Source organism: Hyperolius riggenbachi, chromosome 1 (assembly GCF_040937935.1).
Source record: "Hyperolius riggenbachi isolate aHypRig1 chromosome 1, aHypRig1.pri, whole genome shotgun sequence".
NCBI lineage: Eukaryota > Metazoa > Chordata > Amphibia > Anura > Hyperoliidae > Hyperolius > Hyperolius riggenbachi.
The window spans coordinates 330835489-330848791 of NC_090646.1; the positions used below are offsets into that span (position 1 = coordinate 330835489).

Here is a 13303-nt window from a genome sequence, read left to right on the forward strand (position 1 = left end):
GTATCATGGTTAGCAGGTATCTGCCTAGTCTGTGCTGTGCAGCTGGCCATAGGACGAGACCTACAGGGACTCCACAAAGCTGCCTGTGTGTCTATGCAGAGATTCAATATAGGATAATCTTGGAGGTAACGTAGTACTTTCCAAGGAGTGGTCCCGACACCCCTATGTAATTAAAGGTGAATAATATATGCATCCAGCAATATAACGTGTGTAACAATTTGCAAATCACATATATTTCTTCAATTAAATTTTAGACAAGAGGGTGACGGCTCCAGTCCATTTCAGGTCTCCAGTGACCCTTCCTCAAGCACATTAAAATCCATATGTGGAATAGCACTCCAACACATTTCAGTAGCACCTGCAAAGCACCACCATTACCCCTTCCTATAGGGCGTGGCTGCCATCTTGTGCTCCGCTACCTGATTTACTATTTAATGGCCATGCTGTAGCTTCTCCCCATCCATGTATTATTCTCCACCTGTTTTATCTCTGAATGGCCATGATGGCCATTATGTAGCTCTGACCCCCTTAGTGTGGCATCAGCTCCTTACTGTATTTTTAAAAGGAATGATGGCTATTCTGTAGCACCACACCCTCAATTTTGGATCCACCCCCAATTTATTTTGAGGTAGCACCAACCCCTCCATGATGTAGCTCCGCCCCCTCCGTGTGGCAGACAACCACTTAATCTCTGGCTCTGATGACTACTCTGTAGTGGATTGGAAATGGGATACTTATCGGTATTGAAGATGACAGCTATATTTTTTTGTTAATAATCTGTAGACTATTAATAATTATTTCATATTTCTGGTATTGGTATACTTTCAAATACAGACATTATTATACATACAAATACAAACATTGGTACATAATACATAATTGGTAGACATCATAATAATATTAATGTATAGTGATGAACAAAAATACAGCATCTTACAAGTCACAAAAGAGAGACAGCCCTGCCCTTGTAAGCTTACAATCTAAAGATATAGATAGAAAACAAGAGATGGGGAAGGGAAATACTGTACATAGGGTTTTTATCCATGATTGTTGTGTTTGTGGACTATATTCTGAAGGAAAGCTGAAAGTGAAATGTAAGATTGTATGCTTGTTTAAAAAAGTAAATTTTAAGGGTCTGAAGATAGCTACATGTTTTGAAAGAGAATTCCACAGGAGGGGAGAGGCATGTGAGTAGTCTTGTATACGTGAATTCTAGGTGATTCTAGGTGGGGAGGGGGGCATGGGAAAAAGAAGGTTTTGTACAGAGCAGAGGTTGTGGTTGGGATCTTATGTGGAGACTACGCGGGCCAAAGATTGTAGAGAGCTTTGTAGGTGACAGTTAAAAGTCCATAAGTTGGGGACTCCCTGACCCTGTATTTGGTCCATAAGACACAGTCCCACTTTTGGGGAAGAAAAAGTGCATCCTATGGTCTGAAAAATCAGATATATACCAAACTCTTTAGTCAGTTGACTGAATCATGGTATTTGAATGAGTCCGAAATATAACTAGAGTAAATTATTGCTTGAGAAACAGATCCCAAGATAGAATAGTGGGGTCCTTCATGGAATCAATTCCTTACAAATGTTAACAAAGCAGGAAGTGTAAAATCACTTTTTAAAATGCATTTTATGATACCCTGGGCCATTCATTTCCAGCCACAGATCTAAAACCACCATTTAGCAACAGTGCTCAAATGTTGCTTTCTCAGTGATATCATCAATCTGTGTATGTCTGTGGCAAGAAGGGTTAGGCGGGTTCACACTTAGTGGGGAAACTCCAAAAGTTTTTTTCACAGAAATATTGGTAAAAAGAGTAGCACTCATCAACAGGGATATGGGTGCCAAAGCCTCAAAGGATCCTCACACCTTTGGATCCAATACGTGTGGAAAAGATGCTGGAGGCTGGCACTTCCAAACGTAGAAAAAGCTCTTTATTGAACCATTAAAATCAGTGGTATTACGGCTGTATTACCACTGATTTTAATGGTTCAATAAAGAGCTTTTTCTACGTTTGGAAGTGCCAGTCTCCAGCATCTTTTCTAAAGTTTTTTTCACATGCATATTTTATGGACACTGTTTGTGTTAATTTGCATTTTTTGTGCGCTGTCTTTCAGAGCAGCTAGTGAAAGTTATTGAGAATGTGCATGCAGTGTGTGAATTTAATGTTGCAAGATGTATGTTTTTTTCACACATGCAATAATGTGAATGCAAATGTGGTGTTTGTGCATCAAACTCATTTTCACAAATCCACAATGCATGTTCGTTTTTATAAGTGTGAACCATGAAAAGGAAGGGTGATATTTAGTCTCACCCCTAAGCCTCAGTCATTTTCAGGCATACCCAACATTCATACGCATTCTTTCTAAATTACTGACAGAACTTTATAGACCTTATCATCCATAACAATAGGAACGGTTTGACTAAAATCTAAAAAAGAACCCAGTTGTAACTGTCAAACCAATTTGATACTGTATCTTCATGAGTTCGTTAATTTGAAGTCCCTTTTCAAGTTTGCACTGTGAAAAGTTAATCCTTCTCAATTAACCTTGTGGAAAGCAGTACTTTCATTTACATACATACTTTAATTTTGAAAATTATTGACAGAAGATTTATAATAATGACATTATTTCTCACAGGAGTAGTGTCACTTGACAATTGTATATACGCTGTTGGAGGATATGATGGCAACAACCAGCTAAACTCTGTGGAACGTTACAATATAGACAAAAATGAGTGGGAGTTTATGGCTCCAATGAAACACAAACGGAGTGCACATGGCCTGGCTCTGCATCATGGAAAGATTTATGCTCTTGGTAAGATTTTAAGAATTTTAAATTTTTAACCATAGTTTGGTGCATAATAATACAGGAAATGTTGAGCTATTGAGGGAAAGTACATACATATCCCTCTGCTTCTAATGCAATTACATACATAGACATTGAATGAGTAATCAATTTAAGTTCAACTTTAGGGACAAAATACTTTTATACTATGTAAAAACTTACAAAAGATTGTTTTAGGCCCAGGGCCCAGAACAGAGCTTTCAGCTGGTTGCCTAAGTCCTACTCCATAGAGCCACATTAGTCCATGCCTTGCACTGATGAGGAACAATGAGTCTTAAACAGCTGTCTGTAAAATGGATTAGTGTGGCTCTGTAAAATGTGTGAACTTAGTGGTTGTAGGCATACTGTACACCAGAACTTCTTGATGTGTGCCTGTCTTTCAGGGTCATAAAGGAATCATTTTCATACTCGGAAATGATGCACCTCTTTGCCTCTTGTTCCCTCTTGCTCATATAAATCTGAATATTTCAATATTTTGTGATTTTTTTTCTTTGTACTGCCTATTCAATAAACTATATACAGTATATATATGAATATATATATATATATATATATATATATATATATATATATATATATATATATATATATATAGTGATTTGCAAAAGTGTTCAGCCCCCTTGAAGTTTTCCACATTTTATCACATTACTGCCACAAACATGCATCAATTTTATTGGAATTCCATGTGAAAGACCAATACAAAGTGGTGTACATGTGAGAAGTGGATCAAAAATGATACATCATTCCAAACATTTTTTTACAAATAAATAACTGCAAAGTGGGGTGTGCGTAATTATTCAGCCCCCTTTGGTCTGAGTGCAGTCAGTTGCCTATAGACATTGCCTGATGAGTGCTGATGACTAAATAGAGTGCACCTGTGTGTAATCTAATGTCAGTACAAATACAGCTGCTCTGTGACGGCCTCAGAAGTTGTCTAAAAGAATATTGGGAGCAACAACATCATGAAGTCCAAAGAACACACCAGACAGGTTAGGGAAAAAAGGTATTGAGAAATTTAAAGCAGGCCTAGGCTACAAAGAGATTTCCAAAGCCTTGAACATCCGACGGAGCACTGTTCAAGCGATCATTCAGAAATGGAAGGAGTATAGCACAACTGTAAACACACTCAGGGAGTGTAATTAGAGTACTGCTTCACACTGACAGACCAAACTCACTGTGTAATGCACCGCACACAGCTGTTTGTGTAGTGACGGCCGTGCTGGACTGGTGCGCACCATGGCCAGAGTGCAGGCCATGGCGATTTTCAAGCCCATATGGTCGCCGGGCTGAGGTAGCTCAATGACAGAACAGTGACTGTCCAGCTGATCGAATTTGGTCTGTCCACAATGAAGCAACAACCTTATTATCTTGGGTGTGCCCCCCCCCCCCCCCAAAAAAAAACACTCCTCATATAGCCATTGGTCATTGCTTCATTGTGATACGCAAGCCCCTTCACCGCGGCAAGGTAACGATCACGAAGGGGAATTGACACATGTACATGCCTTTTGTTTTGTTGTTGTTGAAAAATTAGGCAGGCATGTACACGCACCAGAAAAATTATTATAGCGGCCGCTGCTAACAGCGGCCTTAAAAATTCAGGAATCCGCCTGGAGTCCTGCACCCTGTTGGTAGTGGCGGAGAAGGCAGTCAAGCGGCCTGCAGGCAGAGATGCTGTGTGGGGAGCGACTTAGTCATGGGGCAGGCAGTCACACGGCGTGCAGGCAGAGATGCTGTGTGCGGGGACTGACTTAGTCTTCGGGCGGGCAGTAGCCCACTGGGATCCATGCCTCATTAATTTTGATAAAGGTGAGGTACTGAACACTTTTGTGACCTAGGCAACGTCTCTTCAGCTGCGCTGAAGGTCCTTTCTGACAGGACGCTTGAGGCAGGGCAAGACAGAAGTTGTATGGCAAATTGTGATAGCTCTGGCCAGAGGTCAAGCCTGCGCACCCAGTAGTCCAAGGGTTCATCGCTGCTCACAGTGTCTACATACACACTTAAGGCCAGGTAGTCGGCTACCTTCCGGTCGAGGCATTGGTGGAGGATGGATCCGAAAGGGCTAAGGCGAGACATTGGACTAAAGAATGTCCGCATGTCTGACATCACCATGAGATCGCTAGAGTGTCCTGTCCTTGCCTGCTTGGACATGGGAGGACGAGGATTACTGGCAGTGGCACCTTTATTCCATTGTGCTGTGACATCACCCTTAAACGCACTGTAAAGCATAGTTGCCAGCTTGTTCTGCAAGTGCTGCATCCTTTCTGCCTTCTGGTGATTTGGAAACTTCTCCGCCACTTTGTGCCTATACCGAGGGTCTAGTAGCGTGGCCACCCAGTACAGCTCATTCCCCTTGAGTTTTTTTATACGGCGGTCTCTCAACAGGCTGGACAGCATGAAAGATGCCATCTGCACAAAGTTGGATCCAGACGTACTAGCCATCTTGTCTTGCTCTTCCTTAGTGATGTCAGCTAAGTTCTACTCCTCCCCCCAGCCACAAACAATGCCACGTGACACCGTTGTACCTGGCATGCAGCATAGGCCCTGGGGAGCTGGGGCTGTGTAGCTGGAGAGGAGATCGCAGCACCAGTAGAGTAGCACTGCCACTCAGCCAAGGAGGAGGATGACAGAGAAGAGGATGTAGCAGGAGGAGTAGGAGAGGAGGTGGCAGTAGGCCTGCCTGCAAGCCGTGGAGGTGTCACAATTTGGTCCGCTGCACAGCCACGTACTCCCTGCTTGCCAACGGTCACCAGGTTGACCCAATGGGCTGTGTAAGTAATGTACCTGCCCTGTCCGTGCTTTGTAGACCAGGCATCCGTGGTCAGATGGACCCTTGACCCAACGCTGTGTGCCAGAGATGACACCACTTGCCTTTCAACTTCATGGTACAGTTTGGGTATCGCCTTTTTTGAGAAATAATTGCGGCCTGGTATCTTCAACTGCGGTGTCCCAATGGCCACAAATTTTCGAAAGGCCTCAGAGTCCACCAGCTGGTATGGTAACAGCTGGCGAGCTAACAATTCTGCCAAGCCAGCTGTCAGATGCTGGGCAAGGGGGTGACTGGCAGACATTGGCTTCTTCCGCTCAAAGATTTCCCTCACGGACACCTGGCTGCTGCTGTGAACAGAGGAGCAGGAACCGCTCAAGGACTGAGATGTGAAGTGGAGGAGGGTGGCTGTGATTGTGAAGGTGCAAGGGAGAAAGCGGCTGAAGATGATGCACCTGAAGGAGGAAGAGGAGAAGGAGGGTGGCTTTTCTTTTGTGTGCTGCTTTTCCTCTGGTGCTCTTCCCATTGCAGTTTGTGCCTTTTCTCCATGTGCCTTCGTAAGGTAGTTGTCCCTACGTGGGTGTTGGCCTTTCCATGGCTCATTTTTTGGCAGCAGAGAGAACAGATGGCATTGCTCTGATGTAAGGCAGACACACAAAAAAATGTCCAAACCGCTGAGCCCCCCTGGGATGTGGGCACTATGGTGGCCTCAGCAGCTGACGTTGAAGGGCATGTTGGTTGGCTGTCCATAGGTGGCGATACATGGCGCTGGACAATGCCAACAGCTGTTTCTGAAGACGAGCTCCCCCTGCTTCTTTCATCAACTTGTCTCCTCCTATTCCTCTCTGACTCCCCCTCTGAACTGTCCCCTTGATCATCTTGTCTCTTAGGAACCCACGTGGCATCCATATCATCATAATCATCATAATAATCCTCCCCAGCTTCGCTTGCCTCAGACACCTCATAAACTGCACCAACAGCAGGTACTTCATCATCCTCCTCCTCACACGTTACGTCCATAGTGTCGCCTACCTCAGACATATGAGGTGGTGTAACTTGCTTAGCGCCTTCATCTTGCTGTAACAATAATGTCTGTGAATCAGTTAATTCCCTACCAAATAACTCCTGCGAAGTGTCAAATGCAGCGGATGTGGTGCTTGTAGTAGCGCTGGTGGCTGCGGAAGATGAGGTGTTCTGTGTTAAATAGTCAACCACGTCCTGACAATCTTGGGAGTTGATGGGATGTGCCTTCTTCTGAGCACTATACTTTGGGCAGGGCCGCACAAAATCATGTCAGCACGACCTCAAACAGACCTGCCGGGTGGCCTGCCTCTGCCTGTTTTTTTGTCCATATAGGGACAAACAACATTAGCTCTTAAAAGCACTGTTGAGGATGTGGAGTGCTTTTTAGCAATAAGATCAGCAAGAAAGAGCAAGCTAACAAGCTTAACACAAGAGCCTAACTAAGTTTTCCCTATATCAGCAGCAAGGTTCTTTCCCTTCTCTAATTACTGCAGCCACACGAGTGAGTGAAAAGGCTGAAGCTGCCTGCCTTTTATGGGGGGGGGGGGGGGGTTTACAAGAGGGAGTGTAGCCTGATTGGCTACCCTGTGCCTGCTGACTGTGATGTAAAGGGTCAAAGTTGACCCTAATGATGTAGTATAGGGGGCAGGTCGAACTCACATATAGGTTGCGAACCACCGATATATATATATATATATATATATATATATATATATATATATATATACAGTATATATCAAAACAGTGCAATCTACTTTCATGTCCTATATTTATTTATTTTTATTCTGTGGTTTTCGGTTTGTGTTGTTTGATTCAGAGCTCCTGAATATTTTATCTTATTTTGCTTAGCTGTTATTTCAGAGGAAAAAGAAATTCTATATTAAATTTCAATATGCTATTGTCTGATCTAGTTTTTTTATGATTAATTCCTAGCACTATACCTGATACATTTTTATTGATGGTTACAACAGTTCACAGTGTTTAAAAAGATTACCACCCCCTTATTGGACCACCTCTTCCTTGGTCAGCTGACCAAGCCGACTGCCCATTAACCCTTAAGTGTCAATACAATAATATTCACAAATCCTCCACAGGAGAGATACAGGACACTACAAGAATATCTACCCAGTGGTATATTTGGTAATCTATTTAAACACAGTGAACTGTTGTAAGCATGTACACTTGACAAAGGGGATTTCCCCGAAACATGTTGTGTAATTGCTAAATGATTTGATAAACACAAGTTTGGAAAGCCAGTTGAGTGCCTTCTCCTTATTGATAAAATATAATAAAAATGTCCACAGCGCTCAATAAAAATTGTAACTCTTTAATTAATATAATTAATCATAAAATAGATAATTGACCTTAGACTAATTGATAGCACCTTCCCCTTTAAATACACCAACATATGCTTGCCACTCACACAGTTGCACTGCAGTGACCACACATACAAAAATAAAAAAGGGGATCCCGGTAAAAGATCAAAAATTTCAGAACTGATAGTTCAATATTGCACAGATCTGTATCTTTAAAATGTCACACTTGCGTGTAATCAGTATTCCACGGTGCACACACCAAATCCACGAAGCTACTGGCGATAATGCTCAACCAGAAAGTTTCTTATTCAATCAATTGCATCATTATTGATTGCATGCATAAGAAACTTTCTGGTTGAGCATTATCGCCAGTAGCTTCGTGGATTTGGTGTGTGCACCGTGGAATACTGATTACACGCAAGTGTGACATTTTAAAGATACAGATCTGTGCAATATTGAACTATCAGTTCTGAAATTTTTGATCTTTTACCGGGATCCCCTTTTTTATTTTTGTATGTGTGGTCACTGCAGTGCAACTGTGTGAGTGGCAAGCATATGTTGGTGTATTTAAAGGGGAAGGTGCTATCAATTAGTCTAAGGTCAATTATCTATTTTATGATTAATTATATTAATTAAAGAGTTACAATTTTTATTGAGCGCTGTGGACATTTTTATTATAGTGACAATATTGGGTTTTGGAGAAATTACCTAGTCCACAAAGCAGCTGAGATATCTATAGGCGCGGATACGTATATCAGTGACTGTAAGTTTAACACATCCTTATTGATAAAGATTTTACTGTTTGTGGAGTGGTGACCCACGGGAGGATTGAGCACCGGCGACCCAGGCTGAGCTAGGCCTGAGGATGAGGTTACCCAGGGAAACAATCTTTGTGAACATTTTTGTTGATGGTCTCTGAAAATTTTAGGTTAGCTGATTTTGAAAGTATTGCTACAGCAGAATAGAAAAGTATGCTAACTTGTCAGATTTGATAAAAATGTCAGAAACAACTGATCTACTGCATGCTTGTTCAGGGTCTGTGGCTAAAAGCAATAAAGGCAGAGGATCAGCAGGATAGCCAGGCAAGTGTTATTGCTTAAAAGGAAACAAATATGGCAACCTCCATATCCCCCTCACTTCAAGTGTCCTTTAGCCACGGCATCTCTGGCCTCTTAAAGCGATATTGTCACCATAAAAATCTAATTTCAACAGCAACTGGTCTGAGTGTATTAAGTGATAAAGATGCTAATCCTGCATTCAGAACTTGCAAAACGTTTTCTGCTGTTATGGTTTGGCGTTATCACATACTTTAGGAGCACTGGCCCTAGTGCCAAACAGTGCCAAAGAGTTGAATGCTGGGAGTTCTTTTTATCGATAATATATTCCTCCTCTTCCATTTATTTTCATGCCAGCTTCTTATCTGTAACACCTTCTGATTACTTGTGTTTACAAGCAAGGCTGAGGTGACTCAGTGATTGGATGTGTAAATAAAAAAAAGTCAGTGCAGTTGTTAGTATACACCTCAGTGGGAGTGTCTGAAGACTCTGGGAGGAGGTCAGCTAATGAATACACATTGAGCAAGAGAAGGTAGGGGGGGAAACAAGAGTCAGGGAGGATATGATGTCAGCATTAGCTTGGCAAGATGGCCACTGCCTAGAATAGGATTTTCTGTTTTTCCTTCATAAAATTCACAGGAATCATTACGTGGATAACACAATACATCTATTATGTAAGTAGACGTAGTATGTATCTACTTATATATGTGTTTTGTATTTCTAGGTTAGCATGGGTGTCGCTTGTTCTTTAAAGAGTAACGATCAGACATAAAATCAAAAATCAATTCTTTATTTTTTTCTGGTAAACAAGTAATAGGGATGCTAAGTAAAGTTTTTTCTTTTTTTCTTCTTTACTTTCCCCTCAGAGTTAACATATACAGTCTGATTGGCTGAAGCCTCGTTCCCTCCTGTTTTTGCCTCCCACGTCTCTGTTCCTCTCTTATTGGCCAATATTTCTCTATGCACTTTCTTGTTTTATATAATTTATTGAAGAAAAAAGAACACTTCCATAAACAACAACCAACTCCAATAAAAACAATACTCTCTTCCCCATGCCTTCAAATGTACATAGTACCCCAGTAAACACAATACAAAACAAAATCAACCCAAAAAAAATCCCCTCCCTCCTCCTCCTTCCAATCCACTAATTTTAATCCTCACCATATCCAACACATAATATAACATACAAAAGAACTCTCATCCTACTAATTACATCAAATACTTTCTACTTTTCCAACAAGAGACTCCTCCCCTACTTCCCCACCATGTTCCCATATTCCACCGTATCCTGAAACACATTCCATTTTTCCCCATTTTATATTAAAGACCTCCAACCTATCTTGCTGTACAGCAATCTGATTCTCCATATTCTTTATCATATTTACTCTATCAATCCATTCTCTGAGAGTAGGAGAACCCTGGCATCTCCATTTACAGGAATTAAACTTTTAGCAGCTATCAATAGTTGAGGAGCTAGCAATCTCTTACTATTTACTAATGGAAACTGGCATTCCATGCAGCAACACTTTCACAGGATCCAAGTCACCACATTCCTCACACAGTCTTCCAATACACTCCAACACTCCATTCCAGAAACTTGAGATCACCAGACACTCCCACACCAGATACATCAGTGTGCCTTTTGCCCCACAGCCCCTCCAACATCTATCACTAACACCCTAATGCATAGCAGCCAACCTATCTGGCGTTGTATACCATCTAGTCAGTAACTTAAAGTTAGTTTCTTTTATTCTAGAACTAACAGAAATAGCATGTGTCAAAATACATATTTTCCTTTTTTGACTACTACTCAAAGAGATGCCAGTGTCCTCCTCCCACCTAGTCAAATAATCTGGAAAATCCCCGCCACCTATCAAAAACAGATCTTTATACAGGAACAATATCAGATGTATGGGAAAAGCCTCCAACACAAAAAGTTTTTCAAACTCAGATAACTCAATTTTGAAATGAAAAACTCTCTTCTTCTCCGCCAAAAAATGCTCCAACTGTCTGTCTCCAAAAATCAAATGGAAACTGACCATACTCCTCACGTAACCTATGTAAAGGTTTAATACTCTCATTACTCAAAATATCCCCCAAAGTTACTCCACTTCCATCCCCCCGTAATCCAAAAAAAACATTCTCCTTATCAGGTGGAAAAAAAGAGAATCCCTCAAGAAGAGATAATAGAGAAATTCCCTCAGACCAGCCACATCTCTCAAATCCCAAACCTTTTTTTTTAAAAGAGACTTTTTATTCAGTATTTTCATATAAACACAACACATACAAATATTTACAAACAGATAAAACAGATCCAGTATATACCTATTGTATAATCTTATAGAGCATAATATTACAACATAGGGATAATTACACAAAAGTTCTTGAGTGTAATGGGTATTACCCAAGAGATGGAAATTTAGAGTAAAACAGGGTCAGAGAGCATTGTCCTAGGAGAGTATAACTCTGGGTTGATGGTAAGCATAAGTTCTGTACAGCAATAGTAATATCCAGGTTGGGAATCGTGGTTTCCAAGGAGTCTACCCACTTATTCCATACTTTGTCGAATTTTTTATATTGATTGCGTGATTGATAAGTTAGCTTATAGAGTGGGAGCGCCAAATTTACCATTTTTTTCCAGCCCAGTAAGGAGGGTATGGAAGGTAACTTCCATTTAAGGATTAAAGAGGAACTCCAGCCTAAACAAACATACTGTCATTAAGTTACATTAGTTATGTTAATTAAAATAGATAGGTAATATACTGTAATCTCTTACCCGCACTGTTTTAAAAGAACAGGCAAATGTTTGATTTCATGATGGCAGCCATCTTTTTGGTTGAAAGAAGGTGACAGGGAGCATGAGACACCGTTCCAACTGTCCTGTGTCCTGAGCACCACTCCCAGTTGCTAGGTAACGTGAATAACAACATAGGAAATCCCATCGTGCTCTGCACAGCATCAGGGAAAAAAAGCCCAGACTTTTTTTCTTTGATGGGTGGAGCTTAGCTAAAAATGCAGCTAAAAATTATGCTTTGGTAAGAAAAACAAAGTTCTGATGCTGTGAAACTGTTAAAGAAACACCAAGCCCTTTCAGTTCTGCTGAGTAGATTTTTAGTCCGAGGTTCACTGTAAGGATTTCCTAGCATAGAGTAATAGTAATCTGAGTAGTAGTATTTGGTATTTAGAACATGATATGTCTCCCACGATTCCCAACATGCATAATTTAAAGTTTAAGTTGACTGGGAGCTGAAGGGTATCCCTCAAAAAATGTATTACTGATTTCCAATATCCCAGATACAGTGAATGAAGTCTGCTGTTTGCAACTTGCATTTAAAACAACATCCATCATGTAATGTGTTCATTTTTAGAAGCTTGCGTGGGGAAAGGTATGCTTGGTGGAACCACTTAACGACTCTAGGAAAAAATTCAACTAGTTCATACCAATCATCTTGTGAGATATTGGGTTCGGCTATCAACCATTTGTTTCTAACATTTTGAGTTTTGGGGGTATTAATTTGGGTCATAATAAAGGAGTAGAGTGTGGAAATTTGTTTAGTTTTATCTAGGTTCAGAAGTGTAGCTTCAAGCTTTGAAGGGGTTAATACTACTCCCGTGAGGCCTAATTGCTTTTTTATTGCATGTCGCAACTGAAAATAACAGAAAAGAGCATGTCGAGGGAGATTAAAGGGACTCTGTAACAAAAATGTCATTGTGTTTTCTACAATCCTACAGGTTCCTAAACCTATTATAATGTGCTCTGGCTTACTGCAGCACTTTCTACTATCACCATCTCTGTAATAAATCAGCTTATCTTTCCCCTGTCGGACTTGTCGTCCTGTGTCTGGAAGGCTGCCAACTCTTCAGTGTGATCTGCTATGCATGCCCCCTCTATGCACACTCCCCTGTGTGTGTGTGTTATTTACATTAGCCAGCTTTTCTCTGCTCTCTTATCTTTTACAAGCTGGATACATCCTCTGTTCACATACTGATGAGTCACATACTGCAGAATTACAGACAACCAGGCAGAGCTGTCTGCAAGAAGAAACAATCAGCTTCTAACTCTTCAGTGAGCTGCAGGGGGAAAGAAACACACAAATGATCTCTTGAGATTCAAAAGGAAGGCTCTATACAGCCTGATTGTGTATGGGTGTATTTTCTATGTGTGGACATACTGTACATCAACCTACTTCCTGTTTTGGTGGCCATTTTGTTTGTTTACAAACAAACTTTTTAAAACTGTTTTTGACTACTTTTAATGCGGCGGGGAGTGGCAAAATTGTGACAGAGGGGAATAGGAGATGT

At 41.1% G+C, this 13303-nt stretch overlaps 1 protein-coding gene across 2 annotated transcripts in view; it reads left to right on the forward strand.

Moving 5' to 3' along the window:
* LOC137549360 (kelch-like ECH-associated protein 1A) overlaps nucleotides 1–13303 on the forward strand; it is an 80692-nt gene that overhangs the window by 50492 nt on the left and 16897 nt on the right. For both annotated transcript variants that reach the window (XM_068271198.1, XM_068271199.1), the window contains exon 6: nucleotides 2637–2813. In XM_068271198.1, coding sequence (XP_068127299.1) covers nucleotides 2637–2813 — 177 coding nt within the window. The remainder of the gene's footprint in view (nucleotides 1–2636; nucleotides 2814–13303) is intronic.